General features: G+C 66.5%; 1 protein-coding gene across 4 annotated transcripts; it reads right to left on the reverse strand.

The window, feature by feature from the left end:
- Window positions 1–521: 521 nt before the first annotated feature.
- Window positions 522–15139, reverse strand: LOC112985615 (tRNA (32-2'-O)-methyltransferase regulator THADA-like). 4 transcript variants are annotated; one of them, XM_064522164.1, is made up of 31 exons: window positions 14938–15138; window positions 14687–14864; window positions 14478–14564; window positions 14188–14215; window positions 13704–13852; window positions 13376–13498; window positions 12979–13099; window positions 12545–12696; window positions 11910–11994; window positions 11431–11567; window positions 10651–10848; window positions 9312–10026; window positions 9077–9229; window positions 8870–8979; window positions 8526–8686; window positions 8079–8245; window positions 7592–7777; window positions 6803–6948; window positions 6480–6620; window positions 6190–6294; window positions 5790–5990; window positions 5484–5634; window positions 5151–5379; window positions 4838–5068; window positions 4506–4731; window positions 4011–4217; window positions 3471–3709; window positions 3041–3223; window positions 2086–2352; window positions 1390–1595; window positions 522–1191 (listed from the first exon to the last, which is right to left on the reverse strand). In XM_064522164.1, the coding sequence occupies exons 1-31, from the start codon at window positions 15039–15041 to the stop codon at window positions 914–916; spliced, it is 5664 nt and encodes a 1887-aa protein (XP_064378234.1). In that variant the 5' UTR covers window positions 15042–15138; the 3' UTR covers window positions 522–913. The 4 variants fall into 4 exon arrangements, 3 of the variants coding, with proteins under 3 accessions (XP_064378234.1, XP_064378233.1, XP_064378235.1); XM_064522163.1 differs by having other exon boundaries at window positions 12979–13126; XM_064522165.1 differs by lacking the exon at window positions 14478–14564 and having other exon boundaries at window positions 12979–13126.
- Between the last annotated feature and the right edge of the window lie 6 nt (window positions 15140–15145).

The raw sequence follows: 15145 nt of genomic DNA on the forward strand, positions 1-15145 counted from the left end.
CACGGACAGAGCAGGGCATGGATGGAACTGGGCACAGAGGGACCTGGCCATGGATGGAGTGGGATGTGGATGGCCCATGCCATGGACAGACCGTGCTACAGATGGAGCAGGATGTAGATGGGGGGCTGACGGTGGGCCGATGGCGAGACGGCGGTGGGCGGTGGGGACAGCGTGGGTGGTCCCAAGTGCTTCCTGGTGCCCCAAGGCAGGAGAGAGCAGTGGGTGCAGCGTGGGCACCCTGGCCCTGGGCGGTGGTGTTAGGAGCCTCCCAGCACCCCACGGTGGGAGGGCAGATCATGGGTGCAGCCCTGGCTGTTGGGTGGCTGCTGGCTTCTCTCGTATTTTAATCCCAGCCGGCAGCTGCAGGCTGCTCTCAGGCCGCCCCCCGCCTCCTCCCCATCGCCAAGGCTGCCTCCAGCTGGCCCAGCTCCCGGCTCCTGCCCACTGCTGCCAGCAGGACCCTGCGCAGCCCCCTGACCTCCCTCCCGAACAGGCAAAGCAAGAGGCTTCGACACTGGGGCTGTTCTTGGCCTCTTTATTTAGGATAAAAGCCCATCTGGCCACAGCGTGTTCACAAAATGACCTAAAACTGGTTAAAAAACAGTGGCAAAAGTCCAACAGGAGCCACAAAGTCTGCAAAGAGCAGAGCAGGAGCGGGGGCCGAGGCACCCTGTACCAGCGTGCATCAGGACGGAGGGCTGCGACAGAGCCACAGGAGCCGAAGAACGGAGGGCGGGTGGCTGCCGCTGTGGCGCGGGCAGCGCGTGGCGGGCAGGTACGTGTGCCGCCCTGGTGCAGCGTGCAATGCCCAGTAACAGGGCGAAGTGGCCACTTGCCACGGGGCGAACGGGGGTCCCCTGAGTCGCGCACCGGAGCAGCAGGTCTGTCTGGCCGCTGGAGAGCAGAGCATCCGTCAGGCAGCCCCGGACGGAGGGCCCGGCTCCCTTGGCCCGTCGCCCCAGCCGAGTGCCGGGGCCAGCGCCAGCCCGTGCCGAGCCAGCAGCCCCTGCACCAGCACAAGCTCCTGCCGCAGCTCGCGGGCATCACAGCCCAGCCCCGGGGCGGCCGCGTCACTCCCGTGCACGACTTCCAGCGCGCGGGCCAGGAGCCTGGCCCTGACCAGCAGCATGGCTACGGCCGTGTGCAGCTTGGCACAGCCCAGCGCCTTCATCCACCAGGGTCCAGCGGCCTCTGCGGAGAGAGCGGAGAAGAGGCATGAGTGCGGTGGTGCTTCCTCCCCCAGGCACAAGTGGCCTGGAGGTGGGGGGGCGAGGAGACCACGTTTCCTGTCTCAAGGGCTTCATGCCACCCTGCTCCTCCCCGCTGACTTGCCACCCGACCCGTGCCTCTCGCGGGCCCCTGGGGAAGGGATGCAGTGTCCTGCCATACCTTGGCTCCACCGGCGTTTGCAGTACTGCAGGTCACGTAGGATGCTGGGGCCCGTGGCCTCCAGCCAGCGGAGAGCCGACTCGCGGAGCGGGCTGGAGATGGACGCCTTCTCGAGGAGCTGCAGCAGAAAGGGGAGCAGCAGCTGCGAGAGGACAGCCGGCTCCGCAAAAACATTGGGTTCGTCCTCCTTATACAGGCTGCTGGCTCTGGAAGGGAAGCAGAGCCACACATGGAGCTTCAGGCCACCCGATGCTGCCTGATGCCAGGGACCCATGTCGGCTGGGGCAGCACCCCAGGGCCCCTCTTCCTGACCCCGAAAAGGTGGGGGCTCTGCTCGTTGCACTGATTCAGTCCCGCATGTGTGAGGCTTTTCCTGTTGCTCCCAGGATGCAAAGCCAGAGCTGCCCTGGAGACAGGCCTAGAAAGGCTGGAGCAGGTCATGGGATTTGGGGAACGCAGATCATGGCACTCCCTATTGCACCTCATCCCTTGAAGGTGCAAGGGCAGCGCAAGCCTGGCAGCTAGTGGGAGCTTGCCCAGTGCAGTGTGGACCTCAATTTGAGGGGACAGAGATGCTTTTGCATCCGTTGCATCCCCCCAGCAGGCACTTGCTGTTGGCTGGGTGAGATGACTAAACACCAGCATGCTCTGTGTGCAGCCCTCCTTTATACCCATTTCACAGGTCTGGCAACTCACTTGTTGGCTTCCAGCTCTTCCAAGATGCCCCTGAGATCCAGGAGGGGTAGGTGCTGCAGCAACGAGCCAAAGGTCTCCGGGTGATCCCCAAAGTTTTCCAGGAGGAGCTGCAGGAGGCCCAGGAGCCCCGTGTTGGCCTGCACAAAGACCCAGCCGTCTTGGACCTGCTCTCCCGGGACCTGGCGCACCAGGCTGGCAAAGTTGGAGGCCTCATGCCGGACTTCCTGCTCCTCGTCTTGCAGGAGGTGGATGCCCACATTTATCAGCCTGAAGGAAGGGAAGCAAATTCCACTTTACAAGCAGCACATGGTGCAATCCAGCATGCTCCCAGCCTGTCCCAAAAGCAGCAAGGAGGAATAGGGGGCACCTCATACGGCAAACACCTCACTGGCGATTCTTTGTGGAGGCTCCTGGATGAAGCCCAAGAACTTATGGTCTGACAGGGCAGAGCCACAATGGAGCACGAAGGACAACAGTGCCATTTATTGCTCAGTAGAGACTGACCTCTTTTGGCTAGCCCTTAGCAAAGGTGCTGGGTTATCTGCAGGTAAGGCATGGACCCATCACTTCACTTAGTCATGATGTGTTAGACGGTGACTGCACCACATCCAAAAGAACAGGGAGAGTTTTTATAAAGGAAACTTTGCTGGAAAATTAACAGAATTTTTTACATCTTAAATCCACCAAAGCCTTTCTGCTATTTTGATTAAAATGCTACCCTCAAATCTTTTGCAGGATGCAAGCTTTTGGGTGTTTGCGACATTTAAGTGGGTGGGGTATCCTCTAATGTCCTTGAATTTTTCCAAGGGCAAATATCCTTTAAGTGAGTCAAACTATTACCCTTGAGTGCCCAGGGGCTGGGGTGTCTGCTGAGCAAGCACTGCTTGGAAACATGCACTGCCAGGGATGCTCCTGCGAGCCTGGGCCGTTTAAATGCGCAGGCTCAGCTACCTACCGCAGGGCCACGGGGACGAGAGAGGGGCAGGCGGCTCCCCGGCAGCGCTGCACCACGTCCACGCCGGCCAGCTGGAGAGACCTTGCTGCCGCCAGTCTCAGCACCTCCGAAGAGACGCACTTGCTGCACTTCTCCAGCATCGCGCACCATCGCTCAGCCAGCGGCTGGGCTTCATCCCCAGACCTGTGGGAGGTCAGGGAAGGAGAGTGGGAGAGGGGACAGTGAATTCAAGTCAGCTCCTGCAGGACCTCCGAGGGTGCAGAATGCCACCGACTGCCCTGAGATCACAGGACCAAGGCGTAAAAACAGCTGTTTCATAGGCCGTGGAAAAAAGTTATGCTACAAGGGCCCAGCCCTGCTTCTAGCGAGAAGTAAGGAGAAACTCCCAGATAACTAGAGCGAGCTGCCTCTGGAAGCAGCGCGGACTCACCCGAGGGCGAGGAGCAGGCTGGTGGCACACAGGGCCTGGAAGAGGAGGTCCGGGCCAGGGTGCTCAGTTTCCATCATGAGGAGCAGGATTTCCACACATGCTGATGAGGAACCCTGGAGCTTACAGGAAGCATCCTGGGACCAAGGCATGGGATTTCTGTAAAGATGCATCAAAGCTTCAAGGTATAATTTCAGGAACTCTTTGTTCCTTCTGTCTTGCAGCACTGACTGTAAGTTCTCCTGGTCAATAATAGGAAAGAAGGTAAACAGTTAGTTCCCTGGGGAATCTGGGGTCCTTGTGGCCTTCAGAGAAGCTGTAGGAATGCTGCACATTAACCTGAGCAAAACTGGATGGATGCTCTGGACCTGGTGCATCCTCCCAGAGGGAGATAACAGGAGAAAGGAGCACTAGGCAATATTCTGCTTTTTAATGAGCAGCCAGGTAGCAAAAAGCTAGAGGTATCATCTCAGTGCTGTGCATTAGGACCCATCAGCCCGTAAGCCTCCGGTTTGAGTTTGTGACTTTTGGGCCTCGTCTTACCAGCAGTGTTAGCCGGAGAGCCTTCTCCAACGCCTCGCACTTTCCTCCCTCCCCTTTGATCACCCAGCTCAGGATGGCAAACTGGACGTCGGTATTGGGCTCCTGGAGGAGCGAGCAAACGGTGCCGATTCCCTCCTCGTCCGCCAGCCGGGCGGCCTCGTCGCACAGGAAACGGGCGATGGTTTGGTGGAGGACGGCGGAGCCCACCTGGGAGAAAAGCAGGGCGGCTCTCCAAATGCCCTGCCTCGCCAGCGGGGCTTTCCGGCAGGACACGCTCTCCTGGGCATGGACCGTGCTGGGCTGAGTGCCCCGTGCAAGCCGTGCGTAACAGCCCAGCGATGGTTTTCTCACTAGTTAGCAAGGGCGATAAAGGCTGGCCACCAGCTGAGCGTCACCAGGGGAGACGTCTGCAGCCCTGGGAGAGCCCAGCCTAGGAGAGAGGGCAGCCGCGTCCCGCCAGCCCCCTCCTCCCTCCAGCCCCGGCGAGAGCAGTACCTGGAGCGCGGCGGAGCTCGGCTCTCGCCCCGGCTCATGGCCCCGCAGCTCGGCGGCGAGCTCGTCGCGGAGGCGCGCGGCGAAGCCGGGGCTGCAGGAAGCGGTGAGGAGGGCGAGCGCCTGGAGGAAGGCGGCGCGGACGAGCGGGCAGCGCTGGGCGGGGGTGAGCAGCCAGGCCCGGGCCTCCAGCCGCCGCGCCACGGGGCGCAGCGCCTCTGCCGCCAACCTGCCGGGAAGGAGACGCCTTTCCTCGCCGCCCGGCCCGGCCCCGGGGCGGCTTTCCGCCCGCTGTGCCGCGGCTGGCGGCCGGGGGGACGCGGGGACCCGCTCACCCGTCGGCGGCGGGGGCCAGCAGCGCCCGCATCTGGAGCAGGCGCCCGTGCAGGGCGTTGTGCGAGCGCACGTGGCCGGGCCCGGGCAGCCCGCGGGCCAGCTGCAGCAGCAGGCGGCGGCACCGCGGCGGCGGCACCAGGGGCACCAGGGCCGCGGCGGCCATGGCGCGCACGGCGTACAGGGGGCTGCCCGCCAGCCGCAGCAGCGGCCCCAGGAAGGGAGCGGAGGCGCTGCGGAGAGACAGGGTCAGGCGCCGGCCGCCCCCCGGCCCCGGCGGCACCCCCGGCCCCCTCCCCGGCCGCCCCCCGCTACCTGCCGGCGTCGTCGGCGCCGGGCTGGAGCCGGGCCAGGAGGGCGAGGACGGGCTGCAGCGTGGGGCGCAGCGGTGGCCCCCCCGGCTGGGCGGCCGCCCCCAGCTCGCCCAGCAGCAGGGCGCCCAGCTGGGGGTGCTGCCCGAGGAAGGCCTGCAGGCTCACGCCGTCCCCGGGGCGGCCCTCGGCGCCGCTCCGCTTCTGGCCCAGCAGCCGGGCCGTGAGGGCGCCTGGGGGGGCGACGGCGGAGAGGGGCGTCAGGCGGCCCGGGGGCGCTCGCCCCGCGGCCGGGCTCGGCCTCTGCCCCGCGGCGCCGGGGCTCGGCGTTACTCACTGAAGAGCTGCGTGGCGGCGTTCCTCATGGCCCAGCTCGGCGAGCCCAGGCCCCGCAGCGCCAGCGCCATGGTGGGCGCCGCGTGGGGCAGCAGCGCGCTCCCCAGCCCGGCGCCGCGCACCAGCGTCTGCAGCACGTGCAGGGCGCACACCTGCGGGCGGCACCGGCGCCGCTCAGCCCCAGCTGCGGTTTTCGGGCGGCCCCGAGGCCTCCGGCTCGCGCGCGGGGGCACCCGGCCGGCCGAGGCGACGCTCGCCCCGTGGCCAAGGCGGCGGCCGCGGGGACGAGCTCGCCGGCCGCTCTCACCTGCGGGAGGTCGAGGGTCTGGTCCCAGTCCCGCGGCAGGGCGGTGGCGGCCAAGGCCAGGAGGGTCCGGACGCAGCGGGCCAGGAGCGGCCGGGCCTGGGCCGGGGGCTCCCCGCTGACGATGCAGAGGAAGAGCATGGGGAGGCCGGCGGCGCGGCGCGTTATGGAGCTGCTCCGGGGCCCGCTCAGCGCCTCCAGCCCCTGAGAAACGGCACGCGGCTGAGACGCGGCTGGAAACCTGCCAGCCTCAGAGCCGGCAGCCGCTCCGGAACGGGTGGCACCGGCCACGTTCACACCAGCACTGGACCGCAGCAGCATCCCGGCTGCCAGGCCACTGCTCACGGCGGGCCAGAGCGGCGCTGCGGGGCTCCGCGGGGCCGGGGCGGGACGAGGGCCGTACCTGGTCCAGCATGGCGCGGGGGATGGCCTGCAGCTCCGCGTCGGCGTGGCCCAGCAAGGCGGCGCAGAACTTGGTGAAGCCGGCGCTGCAGCCCTCCACGGCGCCCTAGGGCAGCGCGGCGCTCAGAGGGGCGGCAGCCGAGGAGAGCTAGCGGCGCGGGGAAGGGCGCTGGGCCCGGGAGTGCGGAGTGGTGCTCTCGGCCCTGTCTCGTGCCGACCTGCCCCGCTGCGCTCGGCAGACCGGAGGGGCCGGAGCGGGGCCAAGCCGCCCCGGGCGGCACGCGTCCTCACCCAGTGCCGGCACCGCAGCAGGATTTCCTGGAAGACCTTGGCTGCTGTCTGCAGGCTGGCGAGCGGCAGCAGGGGCGCGGATGCGGCGTGTGCTGGGGACAGCAGCAGCTCCGCCAGGCCTCCCAAGAGCAGCCCGATTTCCTGAGAGGAACCCAAAGGTTGGGGAAAGCCGGCGCCACTGCGACGATCCCCCGGCCCCAGGTGCGCGGCACGTTCAGTTTGGCGCCTGGCAGGCTCCCTGCCCCGGCTGCTGGCGTGGGCGCGCGGGGCTGCCCCTCTCTGCTGGCGGGGACGGGCCCCTCCTGGGCCGGGGATGCGCGTACCTTCACCGACACCCAGCAGCAGGTCAGGATCAGGCTGTGCTCCTCCGACAGCAGCACCGAGTCGTCCTCCTGCTGCCCCTGGCCTTTCCCCAGCATGATGAGGGAGCCGATCGCGTTCCCCATGTCTGCAAACGACGGGGCAGCGGCTGCAAGAGAGAAACCCAGTCCGATGGGCACTGGGCTGGGCCAGGCAGAGCCCGCGGGGAGCGTGGGGCCGAGGGAGGGGGCCGTGGCAGCACGGGGGCCGGGGCACAAGGCCTGCCATGTCCCATGCAGAGCGTGCCCATGTGCCCGAGGTTTTCCCCTCTTGCAATGTGGCCTACAGCAGAACAGCAGTCACGTTAGGCGCAAACAATTCCCAAAGCGTTGCTGTAAGGACACCACCTGCCCCTGCTCCACCAGCTGCTTTGATTTTGCAAGTATCCTGCTACTTCTTAAAGGCAGCTGTTTCTACCTTTACTTCTATTCTCCTGCATGGTTGAGAAAGGGACCTGAAAGCAGGCACTAGCTGCCTGGCTCCTTCGGCTGCTGCTCCAGGGCATCTTGCACCATCCCTGGGCCAGCCCCCCGCGCTGTGTCCTTCTGCGGTCCCCTGCTACCAAGGGAGGCAGCCCAAAGCGAGGACCTTCTCCAGAGTCCCCAGGTCTGCTGGGGCAGCAGCAAGGGGCAGAGCCTCTCCCTAGCGCACGGCGGGGTCGAGGACCCCTGTGACGGAGGTATCGCTGGGCTCGCCCGGTGCTGGGTGGGCGGTTGGGGCTGGCAGGGGCTCCCCTTGGGGGCTGCACTCACCTGGCTGGTCAGCACCAGGGCCCTGCCCGCTCTGCAGGGCACCCAGGAGGAAGGAGGTGATGTCCCTCGCCGTGGCCACGAGGCTGGTGAGGAGCTCCTGCCAGCTCTGCGCCCGCTCGGCCGCTCGCATGGAGGCGGCCACCTCGGGCACCTGCAGCAGGCACCTGCGCAGGGCTGCGATCGCTCCTGGGCAAACACCGCGCTCCGGTTACAGCGGCAGCGGGAGTGACCCCAGCTCATCCGCCCTGATCCCCCCCGCTGAAGTGGCTTGCCAAAATGGGAAGGGGGGGGGGAGCAGGCGCCCTGGGTCAAGGGCAGGCTGGTGGGCAACCAGAAGCCGTACAGGGAAACTGAGGCAGGGCCCAAGCATCGGCACTGAAACGTAGCCTCAGTTCTGCCCGTATGGCACCCATCCGCTCCAAACACCGTGGGAAGAAGGGACTTGCTGCGGGAGTCGCTCGCTCCTCTCGCAGGGCCGGGCACCTACCGTGCATCGGCTTCGTGGCTGCTGCCTGCAGCAGGTCCTGGCGCGCCGCAGCGTACTGAGCCTGCAGCACGCCGAGAAGGTGCTGAGCGAAGCGCAGCCCTGGGGGCTGCAGCGTCGGGGCTGCTCCGTCCTCCAGGGACAGGCTGCTCATGGTGCTGCTGTCTGACCTGGAGGGAGAGCGAACGCTGACCTTGCTGCAAGCACGCGGGAGTTTTCAGCTTGATGTGTGCTGGGATGAGCCTTCCCCCCACGGCTTGGGGCCTGCACCCCAACCCTACCCAATGCTACCACCAGCCACATTGCTAAAGGCTGTTTCAGACCCAAACCACCGCTGGCTGTGGTCAGGTTGGAGGGGCCAAAGAGCAGCCTCGGAGGGACCAGTGCTGCTGCCCGCTCCTGGGGCTCAAGGGCTGCTGTTCCCCGGGCGGGGGGGGAGCAAGGTCGTACTTCTGCAGGATCGTCTTCATCAGCACGGCTCCGGCTTCAGCCTCCTGCACTCGGGGGCTGCTCAGGGCTTCCTGGGCGAGCTGGAACAGAGCCAGGACCACGGGCTCGGGCAGCGGCGCTGGGAAGTAGCGGACGAGCAGCTCCGAGGCCAAATCCCTGATCTGCCAAGACAGCAGAGCATCACGGGGAGCGTTAGCTCGAGCAGAGGGAGACGCCGGTGATGTGAGCACGGCCATTGGGAAGATGCTCTGGCTACTCTCCCAGATGGCCCCTCACGGCCTCCAGCTGCCCATGCCCAGCCAGGGCTGCGGGACGGGGACGCGCTGGGCCCGTGAGGTGCTCACCTCGTTGGTGCTGTCCTGCAAGCAGCTCAGCAGCGCCAGCAGATTGGGCTGCGAGAAGAAGTCCCAGCAGCCGCGGTGCCTGGCGTAGCTCAGCAGCGCGGCCATGGTCTCTGCGGGGACACGGAGGCGGTGGCCGAGGTCTGGCCTCGAGCGGGGCGCACCGGAAAGCGGCCAAGCGGCGATGCCGGGCTCATGGCCCCTACTCACGCGGAGGCTGCCCCTTCTTCCGCTCGGGGCTCCAGGTGTCCGTGCAGGTCTCCAAGATTGCAGCCAGGAGGAGCAGGGCCGTCTTCTTCCTCTGGTAGTTGGAGCCCGGGGTGAGCGAGGAGACGCTGAGCTGCAGCAGCCACTCCACGAAGCCTGCGGGAGAGAGCGCAGGGGCCGTGTCACGGAGCCGGCACGCGTGCAAAGCGCCTGCAAAGCTGCCGGGCAGCCACCTCACCGACCGCCTGGGCGAGCTGCCCCGCTCCGTCGCCCGGCTCGGCTCCGTCGCCCGGCTCAGCGCCCCTCGGCGCCCTCCCGCGCAGCCGGGCCAGCGAGCTGTCCCGCAGCCGGGCCAGCGCCTTCTTCACCGCCGCCTGCAGCAGCTGCCGAAAGGCCGAGGAGTCGCCGTTGAGGTTGAGGGGCAGGAACTCCCGCAGCAGCTGCGCCTCGGCGCCCGAGAGCGCCCGGCTGCTGCTGGGGCTGCAGCAGAGGAGCCCCAGCGCCGCCAGCCGCACGGCCTCCTCGCCGGCGTGCAGGCAGCGCCGCAGCCGCTCCCGCGTCTCGCCCTCCGCCGCCAGCGTCCCCGTGAGGCTCTTCTGCGCTTTGAGCAGCGCCACCCACGCCCGCAGCGCCGCCGCGTCCCGGCCGCCAAACTGGGCGGCCAGCGGCGCGTAGGAGGCCGGGAAGAGGCGCAGGGTCCAGGGCAGGAGGTGGTTGGCGGCGTTGCTCTGCAGGATGGGCACGGGCGAGCGGAGGGCCTGCGAGAGCAGCGGCAGCCAGTGCAGCGCCCAGCGCTGGGCCAGCGCCTCCTCGGGGCCCGGGCGCCCCGCCAGCCACTCGGCGCGCTGCTGCTGCGCCAGCGCCTTGTACGCCTCGGCGGCGGCCGGGCACAGGTGGTTGGTGGCGAGGCAGCTCAGGAGGTGCTGCGGCAGGTCCCGGTAGGCATCCAGGACCTGGGAGAAAAGCCGAATGGTCACTGCAAGGGAGCCTGGCGTGACTGATGGGCAGCCTCCCCTCGTCCCGCCACCGGACTAGAGGCTACGTACGACGCCGGATGCATCTCGGCGCAGACAGCACGTTCTGGCTGCCCACTGGCACTGAACTACTGCTGGTGCCCCAAGAGCCACAGCTTTCAGCCAGCTCGGCCAGATTTTAGGGGGCATCAAGTGACAGAGCTCTGCTCCCAGCTGGCAATCCCCCAGGACACATCTGATAGTATCCCCTGGGGCTCTGCCTGGGGCCGTGTATTTTTTTTTCCACGGTGAAGCCCAGGAAAGTGTTCCTGAGAGCACTGAGCTGGTGCGTGTGGGTGCTGAGAGCGGCAGGCTTGCTGGAGGTCGCCAGCAGAGAGAGGGGATCCCGCAGTCCCGGGGACACAGCCGAGGGCTAAGGGGCCCCGTCCCTGGGTGTGTTAGCGGTACATGCTGTGGCATCTCCAGCTCGTGTCCCACCCTGGGGCTGAAGCTGCCGGATGCTGTGTCACCGTTAGCAGCACACACGCATTGGCCCTCCCCGGCTCGGCCAGCTCCTCCCGCGGGCCCAAGCGGCCTCCCCTGCTCCTGCCCCGGCTTCCCTACCTGCTTGCTGCCCAGGTAGGGGACGAGGGCACACAGAGGCACGTATCTGGCTTTGACTTGCCACGGCATTGAGATGACCCTCTGCAGCATCTGCCTGTAGAGAGGCCTGTCCTGGTCCTCGAAGTGCCTGCACTCGAGACAGTAGATCTCCAGGAGCAGCCGAAAGGAGCTGTGGACAAACTCGGACACCCCTTCCACCTGGCAGGGCAAAGGACGGCAACTGAGAGAGGTTAGAGTTGGTTCCCTCCCCTGCCTTGGTGCTTTAGAAAAGCTCCTTTGCCTTTCTGTGGCAACCCGTGTTTTGGCTGGGTAGCCACAGGTTGAGGAGCTGGGCACCACTGCGTCCACCACCAGGGAGGGCAGGAGATGAGCCAGGCTGTAACCAGTGCGTGACCACGTGTGGCCTTCAGTCGGCTGGGACTGCAGCACCAGGTGCTGTGTGGGGAGGTCAAAGCACTGCAGTACAGCCCTGCAGAGGCTGTGCGATGAGTGCCCAGTCCTCAGCAGTGCGGGTGCCCCTCTCCTGCAAGCCCAGGGCAGGCGCAGCCAGCCTGCGGGCGAGGGGGGCACAGCTCTCCCTCCTGCGCACAGCTCTCCCTCCTGCGCACAGCTCCAGGAGGACCCAACAAGAGTGATGTGCTTGGCCAGGGGACAGACGGAGCTAAGACAGGCGAGGCTGTGTTATGCACAACCCGTAAGCGGGAACAGAGGCTGAGCTGGGCAGAGAGAGAGCTGTTTCTGCCTGCAGGGGCCCTGGGGTTCGGCTCTATCCGACCTTACCGGGGTCTCGGCGTTATTCCACACCAGCTGGGTGAGCTGGCCGAGGAGATCGGAGTCCTCGGCCAGGATGCGGCTCCCCTTCAAGCTCCAGATCTCAGGCAGGCTTTCCTGGAGGCGTTGCAGCCAGAGGGAGAAAACTGGAAGCAGAGAGTGGCCTAATGCAGTGGTGAGCCCGAGAGCCGCATGCAGCACGGCCCGGTGCGGCTCGTCTGGGGGGACTTAGGGAACCTGCGCGCAAAGCGGGCAGTTTCTCCATTAGCCCACGCAGATGTACAAAAGTAGGTGTGAGTTAGAGTTAAATGGGCTGAAGCAGATGTTAACAGCAGTTTCCAAACCAGCTATCTAGATTCAGAAGAGAATTTTCCCCCTGAGAAGATCAAACACTCTGGCAGCTCCGTGGTGGCTGCTGTGGTGCATCACGAGGACAGTGAATTGTCTAAACTCCCCTGCCCTGCTGTGATGGGGTCGTAGTTTCTTACCTTGGAAGCAGTAGTAGTGGCAGTCCTTCTGCTCTTTGCTAAGGGCGCACACAGCGGGAAAGAGCACATCCAGCAGCAGGCAAGCCTGCAGGAACACAGCCATGTTAGGGAGCAGGCAGATAGGGGCTTTCCAGGGCAAGAAAACCACTGCACGAGACAGGGAGGAGTCTGCTGTGCATTTCTCTGCTGCTACAGCAGCTTATAGCTACCTTTATCTTCCTCTTTGACAGTCCTTGACTCTTAAGTCTAGGAGATGCTGCTACTCAGCAGAGCTGGAGGCCGCTCTGTGTCCAGGGGCAGCCCGGGTTTATGCTGTATGAGCTGGGGGCTAACACCGTGGCTGCTGCTTCGCTTGCACAGGGCTGCTTTTGGCTGACTTCTCAGCTCCTCAGGAGAGGGCAGCCGCTGCTCAGATGTCTCCAGCAGAAAGCACGCTCCTGCCTAGCGCGTCGCGTGCCGAGGAGGCAGCGCGCTCCGTGGGATGCCTCCAGCTGCTAGTGCCGGCTGGTGCAGCTTGGCTATGTCGGCAGAGATCTTACCTGCCTGTATCCAAAACCCTCACCAGTGGCTGCCAAAGCGACACCCCATGCAAAAGGCGCTCTAAATCTCTGGCTGTTGAGTCTGAGCGCTCCTACCTGGTGGGCGAAGCTCTCCAGCTGGCAGCTGAGGATGGCCGTCTTGCAGCAGGTCAGCAAGCCTCTGGTCAGCACCAGCCTCTCCAGCCCGTCTGGCTCCAGGACGGAGGTGGCCTCCACCGTCAGCTCCCCAAACCTCAGCTCCCCCACACCTAGGTGGAAACGGCAGTGTTAGATGGGAGAAAGACGTGCACCAAGCCCGAATACCTATCCAAGAGCAAACCCCCCTTGCCTGTCTGGCTAATCCCAGAGCTACCGCTGGAGAAGGCTGGCGGCAGTAGGATCTCTGGGGCCTGGAGAGCGGGACGCTGTCGTGCAGTGTGGTTTGGACTACTGCTGAGTTGCCTCGGCCCCTGTCCCCTCGCACCCAGACGTGCCTGCCCCTGCTGTCCCCTCGGTAAGAGGCCGTTCCCGGCTCAGGAACGAGCACGCACCTTGCTCGGCGAGCTGGAAGAGCGCCCGTGCGGCGCCGGCGCCGCTCTCGGGCCGCGGGGCCGCATTCAGCAGCATGGTCAGCGCAGTGCCTGCCAGCAGGCGCGTGTCCTTGTTCGGGGCCTGGACGCAGGGGGGGCAAAGGCACAGCTGAAAACGCCATTTAAGAAAAGAAAACCCATTTAACCCCCGCTCCTCTCCGTGCCTGTGTAACACACAGAGGCAACGACGCAGGTCCCTCGGGACGTTCAGACTCTTTGTGCAGTGACCTCCTGGGGGACCTGGCGTAGCTCCAGTGCCGTTTCGGGGAGGACGGCAGTGCTCTGCTCCCCAGGCCGGGCGAGCGCTGCCCTGCGGTGCCGTAGGCTCTGGGCGGGCGGCTGCTGGGGTCGTACGCACCTTGCCCATGACGACCTGCAGCAGCAGTCCCAAAACGCTCTGCAGCGTCTCGCTCCTCTCCGCCTCGCTCCACACCAGGGGGGCCACGTCCTTTGGCAGCGCCTGGAAGAGCTGGAGGCAGGCCTGGAGCAGAGGGGACCGCAGGGAGGCTTTAAGCATCCCTCGCCTCCAAAGAAAACCCCAGTTGCTCCTCGGGGCCGGGAGAGCCACTCGAAGCAGATTACGTGCTGGATCTCTGCAGGATGTCCCAGCCCAGGGGCAGGGGGTCCCAGCAGGTCCCTGTCCTTGCAGGGGACGGATCCTCCCCGCTCCGAGACACGGCTCTCACCTTGACGGCCGCGTAGCCCCAGGGGCCGGCGCTGGCCAGCGGGCTCTGCAGCACCCAGGCCAAGGTGGCAGCCAGGCGCTGCAGCAGCGGTGCCAGGTTCTGCCTCCAGTGGAGCCGTCCCGGGCCGCTCTCCTCCACGAACATGCACACTGCGGGCAAGCGGCGAGCCTGGTTCCCGGCCCTCCCGCTCCCGGCGCGGCGCCCCCAGCCAGCCCTGCTCCGGGCGAAGTGAAGGGCGGCATTGCCCTTAACCGGGGTCCCACGGGGCCGGGACTCGGGACGCTTCTGCTCGTCCGGCTTGCAGCTGCCCCAGGTGAGCGGGCAGCGCTATCGGGTGCCACGCGGGGACCTCCGCAGCCACCCAGCAGACCCGGACGGTCAGGGACAGCTCGGTCGTGGCGGGCACGTCCCTGCGCACGATGGCAGGGGCTGTGCTGCACCGCGGGGGCCGGGAGAAGCTCCCGGGGCAGCAGGACAGACTGACCTGACTGAAGGTCCTCTGGAGACAGCACCTGCGAGGCAGAAGGACAGACGCCCTGACCGCGCGGCACGACGGCGGCAGCAGGGGTTTACCGTGCGCGACGCCGGTGTTTCGGGGAGAACAGCCTCGGAGCGAAGCTCCTGCTGCAGCTCCCCAGCTGGAGGAGACCTCCAGGGTTGGAGCCTCAGCCCCGCGCCAGGGTCGCTCCCCGCGCAGCTGCCCCGCTCCCACCGGGGGATAACGCCACAGCCGCCAGCCCGAACCCCCGCAACCGCCCGGGCCGCGGCTCTCACCTCCGCGCGCCCCGCCAGCCCGTCCAGCAGCGCGGCCACCTCCCGGGAGAGCAGCGCCTCCCGCCCCGCCGCCAGCGTGGTGACCATCTGCCGGGGGACAGACCGCGGGTTGGTCGCTCACTCCAGAGCCACGGAGCAGCACCAGCCGCGATGCTGGTCCCCCCCGGCCCAGAGCTCCCCCGCCCAGCGCGGCCAGTTGCACCACAGACCTGCTCGAGTTTCTGGAAGGAGCTGGAGCTGCCGGTGGCCTCCGCCTGGAAAGCCAGGACGCAGCGGAGCAGGGGCCGTGCCGCCGCGTCGCCCAGCGCCCCGAGCCCCTCGCTCGCCACCCGCGAGAGCTGCAGAGCCTCCTCCAGGCTCCTCTCCCTGCTCCTCTTGGCCGAGCTCCTGCGCGGGGTGACGGGCGTTGGGCCGGGGAGGTCCCAGCCCGCCGCCCGCGCCCCGCCAGGCGCCACCTTACCCCGCGAAGCGCCGCAGGCTCTGCACGCAGGCGAGCGCGGCCGGGCACAGCCCGCCCGGCCCGTAGAAAGCGGCACAGGCCTGCGCCTCCTGCTCTGCCCCCATGGCCGGGCCCAGGCTGTGCACGGCAGCCCTGTGCGCCCGGCGCCTGCACACCGCCGGTCATAGAGTCCAGAAATGCTCTGTGCAAACTCAGCAGCCCCATCTAG

This window comes from Dromaius novaehollandiae, chromosome 17, assembly GCF_036370855.1.
Source record: "Dromaius novaehollandiae isolate bDroNov1 chromosome 17, bDroNov1.hap1, whole genome shotgun sequence".
Taxonomy (NCBI): Eukaryota; Metazoa; Chordata; class Aves; order Casuariiformes; family Dromaiidae; genus Dromaius; species Dromaius novaehollandiae.